At 43.7% G+C, this 22,197-nt stretch overlaps 1 protein-coding gene across 21 annotated transcripts in view; it reads right to left on the bottom strand.

Moving 5' to 3' along the window:
- The window catches only part of BRSK2 (BR serine/threonine kinase 2), a 304,732-nt gene that overhangs the window by 82,070 nt on the left and 200,465 nt on the right, over positions 1-22,197 (bottom strand). For 20 of the 21 annotated variants that reach the window (XM_079310032.1, XM_079310048.1, XM_079310040.1 and 17 more), the window contains 2 exons: positions 12,118-12,258; positions 1,959-2,075 (listed from right to left, as the gene is read on the bottom strand). In XM_079310032.1, the coding sequence (XP_079166158.1) occupies positions 1,959-2,075; positions 12,118-12,258 (258 nt within the window). Of the gene's footprint in view, positions 1-1,958; positions 2,076-8,384; positions 8,502-12,117; positions 12,259-22,197 lie in introns of those variants that run through there. The other variant, XM_079310038.1, reaches the window with a different exon arrangement.

Below are 22,197 nucleotides of genomic sequence, written 5' to 3'. Positions count from 1 at the left end.
TGTGGCAACTGTGGGGAGAACTGCATTTCCTGATCTAGAGGGTAAGTTTGAAAGAAGCTGCCAGCAACAGATGGGCAGAATCACAGAATGGTTTGGACTGGAAGAAATCTTTAAAACTGAACTAGTCCAGTGCCCCTGCAATGAGCAGAGATATATTCAACTAGATTGTTTCTCGGAGTGCCATCCAACCAGACCTTGAACGTTTCCAGGAATGGGAAATCTACTATCTCTCTGGGAAACCTGTTCAGTGTTTTACCATCCTCAATGTAAAAAACTTCTTCTCTGTATCTAATCCATATTGACCCCTTTTTAGTTTAAAACAATTATCCCATGTCCCACCACAGCAGGATCTGCTAACACGTCTGTCCTCATCTTTTTTATAGTCCCTCCTTTCAGTACTGAAAGTTTGCAGTAAAGTCTCCTGGAGTGTTCTCTCTCCAGACTGAATAACCCCAACTCTATCAGTCTGTCCTCATAGGGAAGATGCTACAGTCCTCCAACCACCTTCATGGCCTCCTCTGGGCCCACTCCAACAGGTTCATATCCTTCTTATGCTATGATCCTCCAAAGCTGGATGCAGTGCAGGTCTCACCAGAGCAGAGCAGAGGGGCAGCATCTCCTCCCTCTCCCTGCTGGCCACTCTGCTTTGGATGCAGCCCAGGACACATTTGGCTTTCTGGGCTGCAAGTGCACATTGATGGGTCACATCCAGCCTTTCATCCACCAGTATCCCCCAAGCCTTTCTCAACAGCCTTCTCTGAATCCTTTCATCCCTCAGCCTGTATTGATGATACTGAATGTCTCCCTACCCAAGTGCAGGGTGTTGTAGTTCACTTTGGCATCACAGCTCCTTGCTTTTCATCTGTGCTGCTAAGACCTCAGTCTTGACACAGACAGGAGAGAATCAGTGGGTCCCAGTTTACTCACCAACCAGCATTCTATCATATCATGAACTTCAAATACTTTTGCTATCCATTATTCATGACTTGGAAAGCAGAATCTGGGACTGAGAGGCAGTGGCTGGTCTTTAAAGAGAACCATGATGGCTCCATGTCTACCCTGAACTGCTCTGGCCCAGAGAAGACACTGAAAAAAACATGAACTGTAACCAACTGAGGATGGGCCTGGGCTGAAGTTATCAGAATCACACTACCAATGGCCACGAAAAGTTGGTCTGCATGGGATGAAGTGGAAATGTGCTGGAACTGTCTGGTTTCTGTGCTTGCTGTTAAAACAAATTAACACAGAGCTAAAAGCTGGTGTAGTGGTGCCAGGCTGCAGCAGCTTGATGCAGCTGCTGCCCTTGCTACAGCTCAGTGCCACAGCCCCTGCACAGTCACCATGGCAGGAAGCATGGTCAGAGGTGCCCAAAGATAACTGAATTCCCATGGAAATGTCTTTAGACTGGCCCTGCAATATTTCTCCAGGCAGGCTCCTTTGTACCTGCATTCACGCCCTGCCTGTCATTACAATGAACTCTGCTTCCTCCCTGTCTCTCCTGCATGGGAGCTGACAGAAGCAGTGTTGAGCATGAACATGAACAGCTGCACACACAAGCAGACAACCCACACAGGACATGCAAATTCCATTTAAGAACATTTTTCCACTCCTTAATGTTTTTTCAAAGCCTCTTCTTAAAACAGTCAACCACTGCTTTCAGTTCCCAAAAATTATATGGGCAGTGAATGCAAACACACCAGCATATGCAGATGAATCCAAACCTGAAAGCCTTGATTTTGCTATCTGTATGTGACACCTGCAGTGGCCTGCTTTTCACTGTAAAGCACTTAACCCCCTTTTTTTTTGCTTTCTTATACACTTAGTGTGTCATAAATTGATTGTCTTGCTGGGAAACACCAGTGCAGTGTGTAGGTCTGCAGGTCTTTACTGAAACCCTTACTATAGACAACTGTCTGGAATCTGTCACTCATTTTTGTAATATGCTTTGAGACACTCACCCACAACTGGTTTCTAACAAGCTGTCCCCAACCTGCAGCGATGCCATCCCGAAATCTGCTATCCGGATGTTGTTCTTTTCATCCAGCAGTAGGTTTTCTGGTTTTAAGTCCCTGTGGCTGTAAAGAAAGAGTCAAAATGTAAATTAAGTTATCCATAACAGCTTTCCCACTACAAAACTTGTTCTTTATCCAGAATAGCATCCAACCTGTTTTACTTTAATTATTTTAATTTGTTTTCCAGTCCCAGGCAGGAGAACACACATATCCAAGATGCAATCCTTGCAGTATTCTAGACCACATCCTAGATGCCCACTCCTGATGAATGCAAGGTCTGCAGTCTCCTGACAGGAAAGGAACATCTTCAACTTCCAGTGATACCAACAAAACATGAGGGAGAAACTGAGGGAAATGGCAGGAGGAGAATTTCAGCTTGGATTTAGGGCTGGTATTCTCTATTATATGACAGCTTCTTAAGGTAGGAGGCAACACCATCAATATATTCTGTCAGCAACAGGAAATAAAAGAAGTGATATCCAGAGAAAAAACCTTCTTGACGTAAATGCTACTGCAAAAAGCTCCTATTAGGAGTTGTTTACACAGGCATAAGACTTTGAAATAATTTTGGGTAATTAGCTCTGATGGAGAAATCCCTTCAACTCAGCAGTGCTTTTAACTGAGGATGTCAGCAGTGGGAAGGAGATAGAGGATTCCCTCCTTGCCATCAAAGCTTGATTCTCTTATTATTTGTCAACATGCTAAGAGCCAGGCAGCTATGGCCTCCATGATGCCAACTCCTGCTCCAAATAAAATATTGACAAATTTATTAATTTCCACTGCTCACAGCCAAAACCACTGTGCACCCATACCTGCTTCTAAGTACTCAGGTGATTCTGTACAACTATAACATTAATTTGATTTTATATCCAAAGCCAAAAATCTTGTATAAAATTTGAGATTAATGTGCTTTTTTCCCCCTTTTTATTTGCAGCTCTTGGAAAGTCAGAGAGATGAGAGAAGCACTTTAGGCAGACGAAAGAAAAGACCCTTTTCTTGGTCTTGCTTATGAGTAGGCAAAATTACTCTGATAATAAAAGGTCTAAATAGCAGCACCCAAACAGGCAGGACTGCCAGCTTCCATGGACAGGCAGAACACAAACCTGTGAGAAATGGACATCCAACAACACTGAGTGTCAGGCAAACAACATTCACTTGCAAAAACTTACAACTAAAAGCAGTTACTCTGACCAGAAAGTGAACTCAACAAAAGAATCAGGTGTCAGAACAGTCAAGTGTCACCAATCATAGAAGCCAGGCATATCTTTGTGCCATTTCCTCTTCACTTTTTAAAGCATTCCTCTAACACTCCTCATGCATGCAAGTGTAATTCTACCCCTACAAAAACGTAAAGGTGGGCAGTCTCTTCCCTCTCAGAGCAACATCAGCAGCATGACAAGGTCTTGGAAATTAGATCCTCTGATTTGAAGAGATGAGGAATGATTGTTTAGAGACAGCTTGTAAATAATGCAGGCAAATTCTATGTAAAATCAGAGCACACGGTAATAAGATACCTGGGGACTGTACCTATTTCCAAAGGAGACTCCCATCAAAACAGCACACATTCAAAGCAGCTACTGGTCATTCACCTCACTGAGACCTATGATTTGTTCTTTCTTGTTTTTAAAATTCAGCCTCAAATCTTCCATAAGTATGATGAACCCTACGTGTTAAAATGGTCTTGTTATCAATGAGACAACAAGCTTGTGGATAATAATCATGATTCAGATTTGTGCACATTTTCATCTGAAAATGCAAAAGATGCTTTATCCAATCTGTATTTCTCATAGAAATGAGAAATCTCATTCAAAGTTTGAGATAACAGAGACAGAAGACTTATTAGCTCTATAATAGATAGATAAAGATAGTCATAACTAATTGACAAAAAAGTGCAGGAGATGAGTGACAAGGAAAGGTTCCAAAGTCAGTGAATGACTAGTTAATGGCTAGGAAAAGAACCCCTGAATGTCATAATCAAGGACAGCAGTCCCAGACAAAGGCAAGATCATCAACACCTGCCAAAGTTTAACATACTTCAGTTCCAGCAGTGAAATAAAGTGAAGAGCCCACGGTTGTAAGGCAAGTGAGGAAAGCTGGATGCTAATGAGACAGTAGTGTGTGATTTCATCCTTCCTCCAGCAGACATCCTGGACAGTTCTCATCTTACAACTGCTTTCATTAATGAGAAGACCTAATCCAGCTGGGGAGGCGTGCTGCAGCTCCCCTGTCTGATGACCAGTGCTCAGGGACAGGTAACAAACAGCCTCTGTAAAGTGAGTGCTGCTTGTTTGATGCTATGAAACAAGAAACTTTCCCACAGCTCAAGCTGAGTGTGTGTCCTTCTGCTGTGCAGAGTTTTCCAGCAGCTATAACTGTCTTTCAGTCTTGACAATTGCTCCAGGCTGACTGCAGCACAGATACATGATACTGAAGGTGAGGGTGCTGCTGCCTGTGCCTGTTCCACTGCTTGTGCACTGCATGATATGGTATGATTCATATATACATCTATAGCAGGCATACTGCTGACATGTGACTTTTGTGCCTAAAAATTGAATCCTTTGCTTACCCTCTAATTGTGTGGCTCATTTAGAGAGCAGGAATGACCAAGGTGGAGCACAACCTAAGCACAGGATGTCCATAAGCCTGGATGTACATTCAAAACAAAATATCTTATTTCAGGAACATGGTGCAGCTAAAGCAAATACAAAATATTCCCTTTCCATGGCTGAAAGCTTCTAGCCTTGGCAGATCTGCCACAGGCCCCAGCTGGAGCACATTCTATGAGAATCTTGAACTAGACCCACTTCCAGACCACTAAGAGGAAGTGAAAGGGAAGGGACAACACATTTGAAAATCGGGACAGCATTCAATCATGGAGTCTTCTCCCCATGTCACCCTGTCTTCCCATAAGCTGGGATCCACAATACAGCTTTAGGCCTGGGTTTTTAGGGAGAATCAAGTGGGGAAATGAGGTTCCTGTAAGCTGGCACATACATTATGGGGTTTTTTCAGAGTCAAGGCAAGAAAGAGAGGAAAAAGTGGGTACCACCATCCACATTCCAAACATGAGTAAGCTTCACCTCACTATGCTGCACAATGTTTTTCCACAAATGATCAGTCTGATGGAGGTCTTTAGGCAGAGGTGCTGACACAGCTCCCAGTGAGCACTTTGAAAGCCTAAGTTGGGATCTGGGGATTTTGTGGGACTGGGACAGTATGTGTGAATGTAAAACTGCAGTAGCAACAGACCTTAATATGTTTCTTTTCTTTTCCTCCAGATACTCATCAAAATAAAAGCAAGAAAACTAATCAGCTCTTCACTACAGAAATCATCACTTCACTGAGCAGAGAGGAGAATTATTACATTTATGGCTGCCTGGTCCCCAAAATACAAGAACAGTTTTGATACAGAAGTTTTGTGTCTCTCTGACCCTTCTCCATCCCTTTTTCAAGACAGTCTCTAGGCCCAAGTATGGATGGTTACCCTAGGAATTTCATGGCAGCCTGAGCACAGATTTTATATTTTGGCAGCACTTCTTTCAGAGATTTGAGTACCAGTGGGATCAAGCAGTACTTGCACATTCAACCACAAGAGAATGATATGCCCAGTGAAAATTTTCCTCTAGCTGGAGCATTTCTCTCATAGCCATCTTTGGGCCACTTTCAATTTGCCAAGGCAGCATCCTGGGGATAGGAGTCAGGCCAGGAGTTTGCACCAGAGTGGCAGAACCAGCACTCCTGCCACTGGGAAAGAGACTTCCTCTCTGCATTTGCATTTCCCATCTTTGTATTGCCAGCCTTTCAAATGCCAGGGGGAAGGAAGAAGAACATATGGGAATAGGAAAGGCTTGTTATAATTTACCTAAGAGCCCAGAAGACAGGACTGCCTAATGCACTCACATTTGAAAAGAATTCTCTTGTGCCAAAATGAAACAAAACAAAACAAAAGAAAAATCCCACTGTATGTGGTAATTACTTGGCATTAATGGAACAGTGCAGAGTAAATGCATTTAATTTGGTTCCATTCCAGCTGATCTCTCTGGCTCTCCATGTCTTACACGACCGCATCAACTCCTCTCTCTGCAGGTGAACAGAGGACTCGTTACCCTCTCCTTGTTCTAAAGGCTCTAAAGCTGTAGGGGCTTTATCACATGGCTGGAAAACCAGAAGAGAAGAAAGCAGTTTCTTTTCTGACAAACACAGCAAACCCTCCAACAGAGCCCTGCATAAGCTGAGAAGGCATGAAGAGAAATGTAGGACTGCAGAAGCAATCAGTGTAACCCCAATCCATAGTGGCCATGGACTCCCAGGGCTCCTCAACCAAGACAACAGCAGAAGTCAGCCTCCAGAGCCAGCATCCAGTGGGCTTTTGGAGGGAGAGCATGTGAGTGAAAGACAGCCACAGAACAAGCCATGGCAGAAGAAGCAGATGCTGTCAGACTCTGTGCAATATCCCTCTTTCACAAATTACAACAAAGGCTTTACAATCTCCTTGAAGCATAAGATGGATGCAGAGAGAGCTCTGAAAAAAATTTCCTATGGAAATGGGCACCATTCTTGGGGATGGTGCATGGAAAATGAAAGGCACAAATATGCATTAACATGTTCCTCCTTCCCACTTACCTACTGGCCACACTTGCTTTCTAGTCACAGCTAGAGCTGCTGCTCAGACAGCTCCTTTAGTTTCCTCCAGTGCTTTCCCAGTCTGTCCTCCTACTCTGAGATTATCCCTGTACCTGTACTGCAGCAACTGCAGAAGAAACACGCTCTGCCTGTCACCCAGGGCTGCCAGAAAAATTCTGGTGTAGGGACAGGCTCGAGATCTTGGATTCAAAGGAGCTGTCACCTGGCATGAGATGACAAACGAAGCCATTATTTTAAAGTGATGTTTGAGCTGAAACATTCGTATCAGTTTCTATGACAACTCATTGTAGGTCACAGATTTCTAACCCAAGAAACCTCTTAATTGGAGTAGTTGCAGGTCATTTGTACTAATCAAATTGTTGGCTACTTTGCAAATGTGTTTCTTACTGACCCCAAACTCCCAGAGGGGCCAGACCACAGAATAATTGTTCTGCAGTATGCCTCTTGAAGTGCCTGATGTGATGCAAATAACTTATCAGTAACAATTAACAGCATGAGAAGCATTATTTTAAACTTCATGAGCAAAAAAAGCCTTTAATCTTATTTTCTCTTGTTTCTGCAAATCAGATCCAAACATATAAGTTGTATCTACCTATAGAAGATTCTCGGTTTATAGCCATGGTTGCTATGCTCAAATTTAGTAGGTTTTCACAGAATTCTACAGAACAAGTAAATATAATTATAGTTAGGAAAAAGGACAGCATCTATAACCGTACCAGGAGTCCAGGGGAAGGGTTTGTATGCATAAAATGCTGCTTGCTTTTAAACAATTATTTCCATTGATCCATTAAAATACATTGTTTCTCCCTGCCAACCTCTCTTCAAAGCATATACTCATGTATTTCAAAGGCAGAACAGCCTGTCAGGTCTGATCACCACTGCTGCACTTCCCAGAAAATGTTACCTGGTTATGCTTACAGTAAGACTATGTCATTTCTGAGTTTCCAGTGGCTTACATAAAGAAGGAAACTTACAAAAATACATGTTCCCTGACTTTAGCTGAGCTGGTAACTTTGCCTTTGGCATTGCAGCTGCTGCATTTGATGGGTTTTCTCCGGTTCCCTGTACAAGGGATATCTAAAAATTCCTCACCGTTTTACAGTGAGTCTTGAGCACAGAACCGAAAGTCCAGGATTCAGGTAATGAATGGTATCAGCTTTCAACGGGGGAAGAATACACCTTTCTGATGGTATGAAAGAAAACTTGACCGCTCAGATTAAAAAATCCAACCAAAACGGCAATCAATCTTATTAAATTTCACCATTTCTAGACCAGTTTCACATCTGGAGGCCTTGAGCCATGATTTCAAAGTGTCCATCCGCGTTCGACAGAATACCCCAGCACGCTCCCTGTAAATGGAGCAGGGCAGAGCAGGAGCTTTGGGGGCAGAACATGGCCCTGGCATTCTGTTTCTGATTTCTCCCTAACTGACTGCTCCCGAAGGCACAGAGGCCGTGGCAATGCCGGAGCGCCGTTCCCGGGCGGAGGGAGGAGCGGGAGCCGAGCCACGGGCGCCGGTCGGGGCCGGTCCCTCAGCGCCACACGCTCAGGAGCCTCCGACAGCGCCGCCCCGGCCGACAGCGCCCTCCTGATTGCCACTCATCAATATTCATTAGGACCTGCCTTAACCCCTCCTCTGCACGCTCGGGAAAAGAAGAAAATAGAAACACGAAATGAAACGCAACCAAAATAAAAATAAAATGAAAGAATCATCTCCCCGCTCATTACCGCGGGGGATTTCCTCTCAATGTCACCACTGCCCTGCGCAGTAATTGGCATTATCTGTTATCTCTGAAGCCATAATAAGGTTTGCCACGGGGCATTTTCTGTAATCATATTTTTATTTGTCAGCTGGCGAGCCGCAGCCCGCGCGGCGGAGCCGGGCCAGGCCGCGGGCGCGCGGCGGGGCAGGGGCCGCGCGGCGCCAATGGCGGCTGGCGGCGGTGATGTCACGGCCAGCCAATGGGGCGGCCGCAGCGCGCCCCGCCCGGCGCTGCAGCATTCCCCACACGCACCGGCACCGAGCGGGCTCTGCCCCGCAAACCGAGCGCCTGGCAGCTGCCCCGGCCGGCGCTGCAGCATTCCCCACACGCACCGGCACCGAGCGGGCTCTGCCCCGCAAACCGAGCGCCTGGCAGCTGCCCCGGCCGGCACTGCAGCATTCCCCACACGCACCGGCTCCGAGCGGGCTCTGCCCCGCAAACCGTGCGCCTGGCAGCTGCCCCGGACGGCACTGCAGCATTCCCCACACGCACCGGCACCGAGCGGGCTCTGCCCCGCAAACCGAGCGCCTGGCAGCTGCCCCGGACGGCGCTGCAGCATTCCCCACACGCACCGGCACCGAACCGGCTCTGCCCCGCAAACCGTGCGCCTGGCAGCTGCCCCAGCTGCGCTCACACACGGATCCCTGCAGAAAATACAGCCAGGCACTCAGCGGCTGAGAGCTGCACCCCACTGCGGGGGCAGCGCATTCAAAACGGGCTGTTGGGTCAGGGCACCCAGCGGAGGTACATTAAAGGCCCTGAATTTAGGAGAGCAGACGCCCAGTACGTGTGAATGGCAGCGCAGGCTTTGGGTTATGCCCAAAGGAGACTGGCCAGGCCGGGATGGCTTACACGGATGGGGGGAAGCGGAGGGCCCCGTGCATTCCCTGCGGCCGCTCCAGGCTCTGCAGCGCGGTGCGGAGCCCTGGAGCACAGCGAGGGCTGCGCAGAGCGGCAATGCTGCATCGCCGAGCCCAGCGCTCGCCAGCACAGGGAAGGCAGCGAGGCAGCACAGATCCATCCCGCGTGGTGTCCCTGCGCGGTGCCACTCGTGCCCGTGCCGTGTCCACACAAAAGTCCTCAGAGGACCCTACAGTGCCTTTTCCTAAGCGTTCCCCCATCTAACCTGCACAACAGAACCTGTAAGTGACTGCACCACAGAGTGAAGTACATCAAATACTCCCCCATTGTTTCCAGTAAATCAGAGCAGGAAGCACATACGTTTTTAAAACAGCACAGACTCAAGCTCCACACCTATTCTGCTTCCTTTTCTTAGCTACTTGGTTGAAAACACCTTTCAGAGGCAATCTCTCCACACAGTAGCAGCAGAAGCTTTTTACTGATGGGAGGGGGATTGGGGAATCCTTTCTGAATCTTTGGTCCAGGAATGTTGATGTATCTACACATTTTGAGCAGTGAATCTGAATGTGGTTACATGCTGTTGTTAGTGTTTTGGGATGTACAGGAAGAAGATGGAACTATTATGTGGGTCTGGGGACACCAGGCTATCAATCTATCCTGCCAGTAGGCTGGAGGCACCCACATTTAGTCATTAACCAAAGCAGAAGCCTTCATTTTTCAATGTGGTCATAACTGGATAACCTGGCTGATGAGATGATTTGTCATTTCACTGCCCCACGACAGGACAAGGTCAGGCTTCATTGCTTAGGAAAGCACATTAAGTTTTACACTCACATATATATTTATGCTTGCTCTGATTTTCTGATAACTGTCCAGAATACAGCACAGAATATAACACCACATGAGTCTCAGAGTGACCTGGAGGCAGAGCTTATGATTTAGTGCTAACTTAGCCAGCACTAGATGCTTGTCAAGTGGGAGTTAGCAAGGAGATGGGGTTTACTTTCAAACCAGACTCCTGCCCACAATCCAATACGTTTAACAGAGGAAAATTGATTCCTCAAGAGAGACATGCATCTGCCTAGAAAATTTCACATAGTGTTAAACCTGCAGAGGTGCTTGTCTGTCTGACAGCCTCCACCATGATCCTCACTCAGGTTATTAGTCTCCCAGATCCAGATGTATCCATAACAAGTCCAAAGAACTAGCATGTATGTGCATACATGCATGTTTTAGTAGAAACTTCTATCCCAGTGGAGATTCTGATTTCTCTGGAATATTCATTTGGAAGTGTAAATAATTTCTCTTCAGCTGTACTTAAATATTTTTGAATGTTGTTGGATTGGATCCCTTAAGTATTATGCCAAGTAGGAAAGAGAAACATGTATGCATGCAATCCACCAGTGGTTACACTGCCCAGTGTATGTAAAAAATAACAGGTCTACAACCTGCCAAGGATCATGCTGGTTCTAAGGAGGTCATGATCACTCAGTGCAGTTGAATAGCAGGGAGGAAAAACTGTGGAATTCACAGAACAGAACTGGTCAGAGGTCAATGCCAACAGAGAAAAGTTAGATCCTCTAGTTAGGGCATGTAACCTGCTCTTGGCTTCGCTGGGAATTTCTCTTACTATTGTAACCCTGCCTGTGTTAGGTAGGCATTATTCTCAAGACCTTCTCACCCAGATCCATCATCTTTGAACTGCCTCTTCTCCTAAGAGTATGCTGTTACACTCTTCTTATACAGTATACTCTTCTTAATTCATCCTCAAGAAAGGCTCTTCTTTCCCTTTCCACTTATTAGAAATATGTTTTCTTACAGATTACTATTTCCTGCTGAAATGACTCAGAGATATAGGGGGAGGGGGCTAGAAGAGCACGTTAAATATCTAAACATCCATTTTTGCTGTGGCCATCTGGTTTGTGAGTTTTCAGCACAGAACTGGAGGCCCAGAAAATCCCTGTATTGCTACTGAGAAGTAACCAGACAGTGATTATGCAAATCCAGCTAGTGCAGTATCTCTGAGTGGCCCTTGGCCTCCTGGAGTGGGGGGATCTATGGCTGGCTGTGGCTTTGGAGAAGCAGCCACGCAGACATAATGTAAATGCTCTCCCCCACCCAATCCAAATGCAAGGAGCTGCATTTGTGAGAAAGGAGCAGGCAGATATGGGTCAGTAGCTGTACAGAAACTCTTGTGCTCAGACTGATTGCAACAACCTGATTTCAGTATAATTTAAATTATCTCAACTTGCAGAAGATGAAAGAGAAACTGGTCCACTATAAAATGGCACCTAAAAGCACAGGTTAAACCACACTTCATGGTTAAATAATATGACGGAGTCAGGAAGAAAATTCTTCCCTACTGAAAAGGAAATTAAAGGCAACAGTGACTCAAATGCCCAGAGGGGATTCAGTAAAGGTTGCCAAAAGCCAGCAGGTTTCCAAAAACTGAAGGGAACCATAAAATGACTTTGTTGCATTTGCAATTGTCCCAGGTTTCTTCAGGGATTCGTTTTGATACAGTGTGTGTAGTTCTTAGTTATTAGTAAGTGCCACAAAAAATTATGGAAATGAAACTCTTTTTCCTTGGTGGTTTTGGTTTTCCTGCTTAAAACATTCCCTGCAAATTAATTCTTCTCCAGTGAGAAATGACAGTCTTTTCCACGAGAAGTCTGTCTGTGACTGGTACACTGTCTCACACATGGACAAGAATTAAAAAATACATCAGCACTTTACCCAATGCTTTTAGAGCTTCACAACATCAGTTACTTAAAGGTGTTGAGGTTAGATCCCTTTATTATGCAGCAGGGAACTCCCATTGGAAAGGCTGTACTCACCATATTGAGTGACTATGGCAGAAGTCTAAAGCAGAGATGATTTGTCGGAAGAACTTCCTGGCTTCTTTTGGTGTCAATCTTCCCTTTTTTACGAGATAGTCGAAGAGCTCCCCACCTGACACATGTTCTAGCACCAAATACCTAGAAAAAAACAAAGCCAGAATTTAGTAACTATGTGATCACACCAACCCCCTCACACTCACAGTTATATACAAACACTTTTCTTTATACGTAGTCAAGGGGAACACTTCCAGAAATAACTGTGGAATAGAATTGGAATTTTGAAATCAGGAGTGATTAATATGTTTAACAGGGGTTCTGCAAACTTCAGACCTGCCATTGTAGGATTTAGAGTTTAATGGTATAGCAAGGCATAATTAGGAAGCTGAAAATTACTCCAAAGACCAGGGGGGAAGCAGAGAATAATCAGGTATAAGCTTCCACAGCAGGTCTCAAAGTTACAGTGGAGTTAAGGCTCTGCACCAAGAAGCCTCAGGTCCTTTAACCAAGTTGGCAATTCTTTTGTAAAACAGCTGTGTCAAAACTGCAGTCACACAGAACCAGACAGATGTCAACAAACCAGAATGAATTTAGGTGAGCAATGTACATTATTTAAAAATAAACAAACAAAAACTATGCTTGTGTAGCCTATATAAAAGCCTTGAAGTTGCACAAGTGGAATCTGAGCTCCTGGTCCATCATCATCTCCTGTGTACCTTCTGTGTGTCAGTTCCCAGCTACCAGAAGGAGAAAGCACTTCCCTGCCTTACAGAAAGACAGACATGAGTATTGTCTTGCCAGCTAAATAAAAGGACACAAAAAATGGTCAAACCCTTAAATTATAAACTTGGGGGAATTAAAATTGTACTTCTGCATTTTTTGATCAAAGTTGAAACAGTTACAAGAAAAATAATAATACCATTAAAAAAAATTAAAATATGTTAAAAAAGAGAAAAATCTTATCTTGAAAATCCCATTTAGAATATGTGGGTTATCTTCTTTCCAAACAGATGAGTAGTTGCCCAACTGTCTGCTGGGTACATCCTGGTAATTTGGAGATCACTGCTTATGGACATGATGTTTTTTTAACAAGTCATTGAAACACAGAAGAAAGCTGACATGCAGCAGCCACGGGCACTGGGGTGTCCACATTGTCAAGTCCCAATCCTTGGTTCCTAAGCCTTGGCTAACAGACAGTCTGGTAAGAAGGTTTAATGTAGAATTCATTCTCCCTTCCATATTAGAGACAGATCTGGCTAACTATCCAATATGGCAGACCCAATTCTGGCATGGAATCAATCCTAAAATTCTTGACAGCTTACTGTCTCACTGTGCCCAGTGAAGCTGGATACAGCAGTGCATCTTGCCCCCAAAATTTGAATTGGTAGCTGCTTTTTCATTCCTGGGAGTTATCTTACAAAGATGATTGCAGTTACAGACATACAGAACACACTCCACACTGGCTTCAAACAAACTGTTTTTGAAAAATACAGACCCAGCATTTCTGTCACCCACAGCAGGAACTGCAAAGCAATTTATTTTCATCAGCTTCATCTTATTAAAAACACTCAACAAAAATGCACTGACACGTTGCATGAAAAATAAAACAAATTGAAAGACAAGGAACATTTACAAGGTTATTCATTTTTTGCTTGCCACCTAGAAGCACTAGATATAATAATGGAAATGAACAGGGGAGAGCATTTGAAAAAGATTTGTGCCTATGACAAGTCAAGGGACACAGAGAAGCACAAGAGACGATGTATTCTGATCTGACAAAGCCCCCAACGTGACATGAGTGAGAAGGACCACAGACACATTCCTCAGTGGTTGACTGCAAGAAAGAAATGCTGTGGGGATCATTCCACAAGCACTACATGCTGAAGCTGCAGCTAAGATTTGTGAGCTCAGGTTGTTATCTGCCAGCCCCATTCCTTCCAGTAACTTCCTAAAAAAAACTCTTGTGGGTTTTTTTAGGAGAGTCCTCCAACTATGAGATTTTCTGTTAAACAAGGGCATAATTCAGCATCTGCCCCATCTCTGTGCAAGCCAACATTCTGCTGGCACATGACATGGCACAGTAGTAGCACACTTGTTTTTTCCAAACAGGCCAACAAGAAGGGTTTAAACATTTCCAAGCGTTGCATTGGTTGTAAGCACCACTGGACAGCTACACAAATCCCACTAAGTGCTGCATATCTGTATCTACCCATCTGTGGGTGTGTGAGTGTGCCTGACTCCACAGAAGAAGAGAATAAACACTCTGAAAAGTCAAACAGAAAAGCAAAGGAAAGAAAGAGCATTACTTCCTGGGCTGGAAAATAAGGCATACAGACACTACATCTTTCCTGAATCCACGGCACAGAAAAGAATCCAACTCTTCTGTGTTCACATCAGCATCTAAAATTCTTTACTTTGGCAAAGTGCAATAGAATTGGAAGTATGCTAATGCCAGCTCTTGGAGGATCTAGGAGAAGGTAAATAACACATAGCCTGTAGGGGAGAAAAACACTAAGAAGCATTTTCATGAGTCTCCTTCCCTTTTATCTTTCCCAGATATGACAGGTTTTCACTTCATTATAGTACTATTTCTCCAATTTATTCTAAACAAGCAAGCAAGTTCTGAAAATCCCAGTACAGTAATCAGAACTTCTCTCCTATTACATTCAGAAATGAAAAGCAACTTATTGGTGACTGAAGTTTTGGGGTTTTTTTTAATCCTGTCTATGTAAGATGGACAGCATCAGTCTTTCTTCCCATTGTAAAAATGTAAGAAAACCTGTTCTGTAACAGCCATTGCAAAGAGGTTCAGGGAAAGGAAAGACCCAGTCTGGCTGTCATGTGCACACTACATGCTGTGATGATAGACAGGGTCTATGTTAAGACAAAAAGACTTTATAAGAGCACCCAGCTCTCATATTGGATGCTCTGGACACACCCCAACTCTTTCAATCATTGCATTTCACATGAAACAACTTTTAACAAGCATTAACCACCTGTTCTTTACTGATAGGGAACTGTGAAACCAAGTGACTTGTCCAGGGTTACAGTCACCCAGAATTTAGAGCTGGAATTATTAGCACTTGTGGTACCATGTGCCTTCTACTCCATGCTGTCCCCACCACCAATTTCCCCTTTGCCTGCTAGGACACTGAAAAAGCCATAAAACAGCAGGGTTCTGCAACTCAATATGAAGGCAAGTATATGTTAAAAACAAAGTCTCAATTACTTTTTCCTCTCTGGATATATTCTCTAGGAGGTTGCAAATATTCTCATAGGCCACAGTTCACTTTCATACATACCAAGGTCCACATCTTGTACTATTTTCTCATGTCCCTGTTACAAACTAAACTAAATGAAACTAAAAATCTCTAGTTGAGTGTCAGTGCTTGAGGAGATAAGACATTGCTCTTTAGAAGCAATGACGCTGAATACTAAATACAAGAATAATTGTGTTGATTGGAGAGGAGCAGAGAGATTGCATCCAGCAGCATTCTATCTATTCCCACTGCCATTTTTCCATCTGCATCCCATCATCACCACCTTCTCAATAAAAGATTCTGAGTTCCTAACCTCAAATGACCCACTACATATCATCAGAGATGCAAGCTTAGAATAATCCTGGGCTTTTTTCTTTCTTTCTTTTTGGTTCATTTTATTTATTCTTTCAGGAACCAAAATAGTACATCATCAGTTTTCTTCAGCTCCTTTTAGAAGGCAGGTTTTTGCTGTGATGCTTGAACAGCTTGGACTTCCCATTCCCAACAGCTGATTTGTGTGTGGGATTATAAACTGTTTTGTCCCCTTCTTGTCCACTTCCAGCACAGCAAGGACTTCTCCATGATTAGATACATTACTGTTGCATTACGCTCCTATCACTTAAAACAGAAAAAAAAGACACTTTTCTTGATTATTTCTCCTTTCCATCTGGTGGACTATGCCACAACTGCTTAAAAGGTGCCTTTGCCCATGCCCTGGGGAGCTTGGAGGAATAACTCAGAGAGCTCTCACTGAGGCAAGGCAGCTACAGGCTACCTCCAAATCAAGACTGTAACTAAAGAAACAGGCTGGCTCTGAGCAATGCCAGGAAAAAGGCTGTTAAAGAAAGACTAACTGGCACAGACAACACCAGGACCATGCACTACCAGATACTTCTGGCAAAATAACAACACAAATACCCAAGATGCAAACAAACACGCCAGTTATGATCTCTAAAGAAAGAGAAGCTGTCTTTTAGCCAGTAGCAAAAATGGTGTGAAATGCTCAAATTCTTGCCAGATGGGATGGCCTGCAGCAGCCCATTAGTAGGTATGCAGCTCTTGTTTTCTCAGGACAATTTACAAGACACTAACAGCTACACCAATTATGTAATTATTATTATAAAAGTGTTAAATGGAGAGATCTCTAGATGAAAGCCCATGCTGAAACACAAAGTATTTCAGGTAACTATTATAAACGCAAAAAATTCAGATTACAAATAAACATTACTCTCCAATGCCCTAGGAATGGAAGTCAATTCACACATCTTGTTTTAGACAGGCAATAGAAGGTTTGTCCATCAGTGCTTGCAATTAGGTGTCTGCTAGGGAAGCAGTTAATAATTTATTTTAATCAAATGACATGACATTTACATATATAAAGCACAACTTTGCTTAACCTAAACAAGTAGGTTTTCAAGTTGGTCTATGTATGTAAGCCTGAATGTACCACTGGGTACCATCACACATCACTGGGCAATGTCCTAGAGCTTTCAACTATGCCAGAATTTGACTAGATATCCACGTGGCACTTGTTAGATTTTAAGATGCACAGTTTCAGCCATGCACTCCAGCAAGATTCAAAACCCAGATGCAGTCATATAGAAAGAGATACACACAAAGACATGAAATATCAGGTGGGAATCTCCATCTTAAAGACAGGCAAGTCTTTAGTTCTCTTCTGACCTGATGTTTACTGTGCCAACAGCTGTAAAACTCAATCTGAAGTTTTGCCACAGAATGAAACACAAACTGAAATGGCTGCACCACAAATGGTAGGGTTGGCACTGCCACAACCTTGAAGTACCATGGGTCATCTCACAAGAAACTGGCTACTTCTTTTGACCAATTAATCTGAGAGCTAGAAAGCTCACTTCAATTTCAAAGGGGTCTGTCTTAAGGAACAACAGACTGACAAAGAAAAGCCTCTAGGAGAACAAAGACCTGGTGATTCTCCTTCCAGCTACCACCTTACTTGCAAAATATCCTTCCATATATGTAAATGGTTGAACATATATGTGGTGGGGAAGAGGTTAAAAATTGCCCAGGTTGACATGCTCTGTAGTTCTTTGACAGCTTTTTCTCTGCACTGTTTTTTATTGATTAAATAATCTCTATCAGATATGAAGCTCCTTGTTATTGGCACATCCTATAAATTATTCAGAAGTTATATAAATTCTTATGGCGGGCATGAATTTTTAAACCCTTATTTGGCACTGGGCCAGGAGCTCTGTACTTCCCCCCCCCCTACTCCCTTTTCCTTCAAGATAATGTGCATGTGTTAGATTTCTGTTTTCTAAAAGACAATTTTAACTCGAGTTTGTATGTTTGAATGGATACTGTATTTGATTGCTGGTTACATTTGGGCATGAAGAGGTTGGGGCTTTTGGGGAAAAAAGGTAGTAAGAGATTGTGCTGTTGTGCTCTGTACCTTTAATTTACCTGAAAGGTGTTTTGAACAGTGCCCTCATGGTGTGTAGCCATGCATGCCAAGGCACTGCAGCAGCCATTCTATGGGCACATGATATGGAATGGATTTAGCCAGAGGGATCCACAGCACAGGATGGGCAGAGCTGAGACAATGCCCATCAGGTCACTGCTGCAATTCTGTTAGTGACTGAAGACTTCAGGGTTTGCTTCTTCAGAGCTAAGTGGCCTTTGCTGTAACAACCATGGCCCAGACACACACAGCACTGCCTACCAAAGTCTAAAAGAGAAGTCAGGCATGAGAATATATTGTGGCTCTGAAGCAACATCTCACAGAATTGCTCCACTGTGGGCCTGCTTTTCCCCAAGCCCAGCATCATGGCCTGGATGGCATCCAAGCACACATGTCAGGCAACAAGCAGAGGATACAGTCAGGCTTTTGGGCAGAGCTTGCTAAGAGTGTGTTGCACAGGGTGTAGCATTAATTCCACCAGCAGCTCTGCAGGCCCTGCTTTGTGCCAGGCTGGTGTCCCTCTTGTGAGCGGTGACACCTGCACCTCTTCCCTGGCCAGCTCCTCATCCACAGCCCCCTGAACTCCAAACCTCACATGCACTGGCTCCACTCCCACCACTGACTGGCTTGCTTCTGGCTACACATGCTTGTAATTCCAGACAGTCCTAAAACAAGTCAACAGCAGAAGGGAAAGGGGGTCAAAGTAGCTGGTTACAAATATTTTCCTTAGTTCTAATCAAGGCTCAGGTAGAATGCTATTCTGCCTTCCAATCCTGTTTTATTTTCTTTCCCTGTATTCACAGCACCTGACATCCCACAGCCTCACTCCCAAGGTGCACACCTACCACAAAATTAATTTTCAGTGCTGAGCCTTTGGAGCCACTCTGACTTTCTGAACTCTCCCTCTGCCTTTAGACAGGTTTCCCTGAAGATGGATTGAATGCCAAAGTCTTTGCCTACCACTAACAAGAACACATAGAACCTTTATTTCTCTTTTCTCCATCCTCTGGCATCTCCCAATTAGTTTTCAACAAAAATAAACAGAATTACAGGAAAACTCTGCAGGAGAGGACAGGCAGCACAAAGGCCTCTGCAGATACCACCAGAGCTGTGAGTCCTTGACTCCTGCTGCCACCTGATTTTGTATGAGCCAGAAACGTGAGTTGTGCACAGCTAGGAGGACATTTTAATTTTCTTATCTGGCTCATTGTGATGTACCTTCACCTCTGAAATCAGGTGGTGGTGTGTTGTGTACATTGCAATGAGATTTGGGCACTTGCCCAGTGATAGCATTGTACTGATGAAAGATGAGAAAGGCACTTATATTTGAAAAAGGTGCTGAGGAATGCATGGCACACTTCAGAGAACAACTGTCTGGTGTCCACTCCTCCTCTCAAAACAGATTCCTGCTTAAAATGCTGATCAAACTGGATGACACAGAGATGTCAAATAAATGCTGCCACAAAATTTGAAATTTGAAATCTTAAATGTGAAGATTTAAAAATCATTTAACATAAATCTACATATATATACACAAATATCTGTATGCATCTTGAAATAGAAATTTACAGAAATATATACACAGATATCAATGGAAAGAGAATCAAGGAATATCAGTATTACCATGTGAAATAAAAGGGCACAGAGTGATCCTAGTATGATTTTTTTTTCTATTTTACTTCGCACCAAGCCCCTGACAGCTGAAACTAAATAGTTAATCAAATGAGAGCAAAACATATAATGCCAACCCTGTTGGGAGTTCTGCAACAGAACTGTATCTTCCCTCTGGAGAGGGAAGTTCCATCTCCTGTGGACTGTCTGATGACCCTTAGCTTGCCATGCTAACTGCTCCTCCAGCAGGGGACAGCTGCTTTTCTGTGATCCAAAGAAAAGCTGAATGTACTGCATAAAATACAGTAATTAAAACTGTGTAGAGTCAGCTCAGGAAAGACCTTTTCTATACACAGCACAGAGAAATGGGGATCATTCCCCAGGTTCACACAGCTCATCTGCAATGCAGAAATTACTGAAGGAATGTGTCCCTCCAGTTGTATTACAGAACACACTAAAATTTTGTTATTATTTGTTACTGTCTTGCTCCTTCTTGTAGTACATGTCCCATCCTGGAAGTGTTCAAGGTCAGCTTGACCAGGAGCAACCTGGTCTAATCAAAGGGTTCCCTGCCCATGGCAGGGAAGGGGTGGAACTGGATGATGTTTAAGGTCCCTTCCAACCCAATGCATTCTGTGATGATTCTGTGATTCTTATTTTCCTAAAATTCCTGTCTGTCTGCACTTCCTTAGCCAAACTGACTGGTGCACATATAAGCTTTGGTAGCCCACTGATCATCCCCCATACCAGGCCACTTTGATTCATTTTGATCTTTAAAAAAGGGAGGATGAACCCCCACCCTGGCTGTTTTGTCTATTGACATTATATGATGGGAGAGAGGCATTGATTGTCTATAGCTGTTTCTAAATTATCTATTATTGTGGACTCCCAGTTTTGCTTGAAGGCCATCAGTGTGATCATACAACAAATATGAAATAATTCAACTGTCAGTAATATTGCTTGTTTAGCCAACACAATATATATCTGAGGCTGTATGTCACTTACAGAGAGCCACAGTGCTGCTGCATTTTTCCCCCCACACCTAGATGTGTAGTCCACTGTCTTACTAAATAAGACCACTCAAAATGATGGATAAAGAGACAGAATAATAGATTTCATAGCTATTTCCACCTCTCCAACTATCTTGGCAAAAGGAATCCTACCAAAATAAACAGAAAAAGACTGCTTGGCTAACACACATATGCTAACAGATTTTTATTATTATTTTTTAAAACTCATTCTCAGTGTTAAATAAACTGTGGAAAAAAGATTTGATTCATGGTTGCATTAGGAATCTACTCAACCAAAGCCCCTTGTCACAAATTAAATCATAAACTAAAAGTCAAACATGATTTGTGAAATTAACAGTTATCGAGGAAATGTTCCCCAGTGCTGCATTGTGATTAGTCTCTGGCTTCTGAAATATCACCCATAATTCATGAGCTTCTCTGAAACCATGCCACCACTGCTAGTGCTGGGATGGCATGCCTGATGGAAAGGTGCAGCCACAGCCAGGGAGCAATCCCTTTCCTGATGCTGGTGAGAACCAGAGGTCATTGTGTCTTATTACTTGGGAAGGTACATCCATAGATGCTTCTCAGCCCCCACGCACTTGTAACACCTCACCCCTCCACAGGCACTCTCTTCCACCTCTCAGATTTATCAAAGGCCACAGCTGTTTCTAATTTTGAACACGGAGGCTTGGCAGAAGCTCTGCATTGTGCCCTTTCTTTAAAATAGCGACTAATAAAAAATGAAACTTAATTAACAGCTATTGGTTCTTTCAGAGTCAGTCTCTTTCAGCAGAGGGATTTGATGCCTTTGCAGGGGGATGCAGACAGCTTAATCTTACAGGCAGAGGAGCTCCAGCACAAAGCAGACTTAGTGATTGTTAAAGGCTAAATGGTCATTGGCAAAGTATGCTGTGGAGCCCAACGTTTTTTAGAAGCCAGGATATTCAGATATAGCTTAAAGATATAGGATGTTTTCCTTTTCAAGGTGATTTCCAACATGAAGACATTTTTCTGCCAATAAATGCAATATTTTTTTGGAAATAATAGTGTAACACAATTTCCTAACTTCTCTAACCACTAGATATTTTTGACAGGGAACAAAATAGCCCCCAGGTCGTATGGGGTAAAGAAGGAAAGCTCAGCTTCTGGCTTCACAGGCATTCAAGAAGAAAGCTTCAGCACCTCTACAGCCCATCCTCTTGTAGCCCTTCTTCTGCATGTATTCATACATTGCCACCACTGCCACTATCAGCTATTTGCTCTGTTCATGTGAGTGTGCACTTGTGTGTGTCTATCTCGGGTTACACAACGCAGAAACTAAAATCACAAACTAGAACATTCCGTCTCTTTTAATCAAAAAAGTGGTCTCATCCCCCCTTTAACCTGAATATAGAGAAAATATCCTCTGTCTCTCTTTTCAGGATTAAAGGAGAACATGTAAAGCCTGATTTCCCTTTGCTGCCTGTCTGCACACAAAGCAGGCTGTGTTGGATCTGGGGTCTGTCCTCATCTGCAGCAAACAGGGCTTCATGGAGCCATGACCATTTATGCCACTGAGGTCAGAGCATTCAGCATGCAGCTCTGAAAACATCTGAGCCAGCCTCCACCCAGCTCTTTCTGGCAACTGCATTCCACCAGGATAGCAGGCTCTGCCCCAAAGGAGGAGGGGGAATCCAAAGGAAATTACTGCCTGCTCTACTAAGCTAACCCTTAGGCAGAGAGGCCTCGCTTCTCCGAACAGGAATTCATTGCTCCAGTA

Source organism: Erithacus rubecula, assembly GCF_903797595.1.
Source record: "Erithacus rubecula genome assembly, chromosome: 6".
Taxonomy (NCBI): Eukaryota; Metazoa; Chordata; class Aves; order Passeriformes; family Muscicapidae; genus Erithacus; species Erithacus rubecula.
This window is presented reverse-complemented; position numbering and strand designations above follow the sequence as displayed.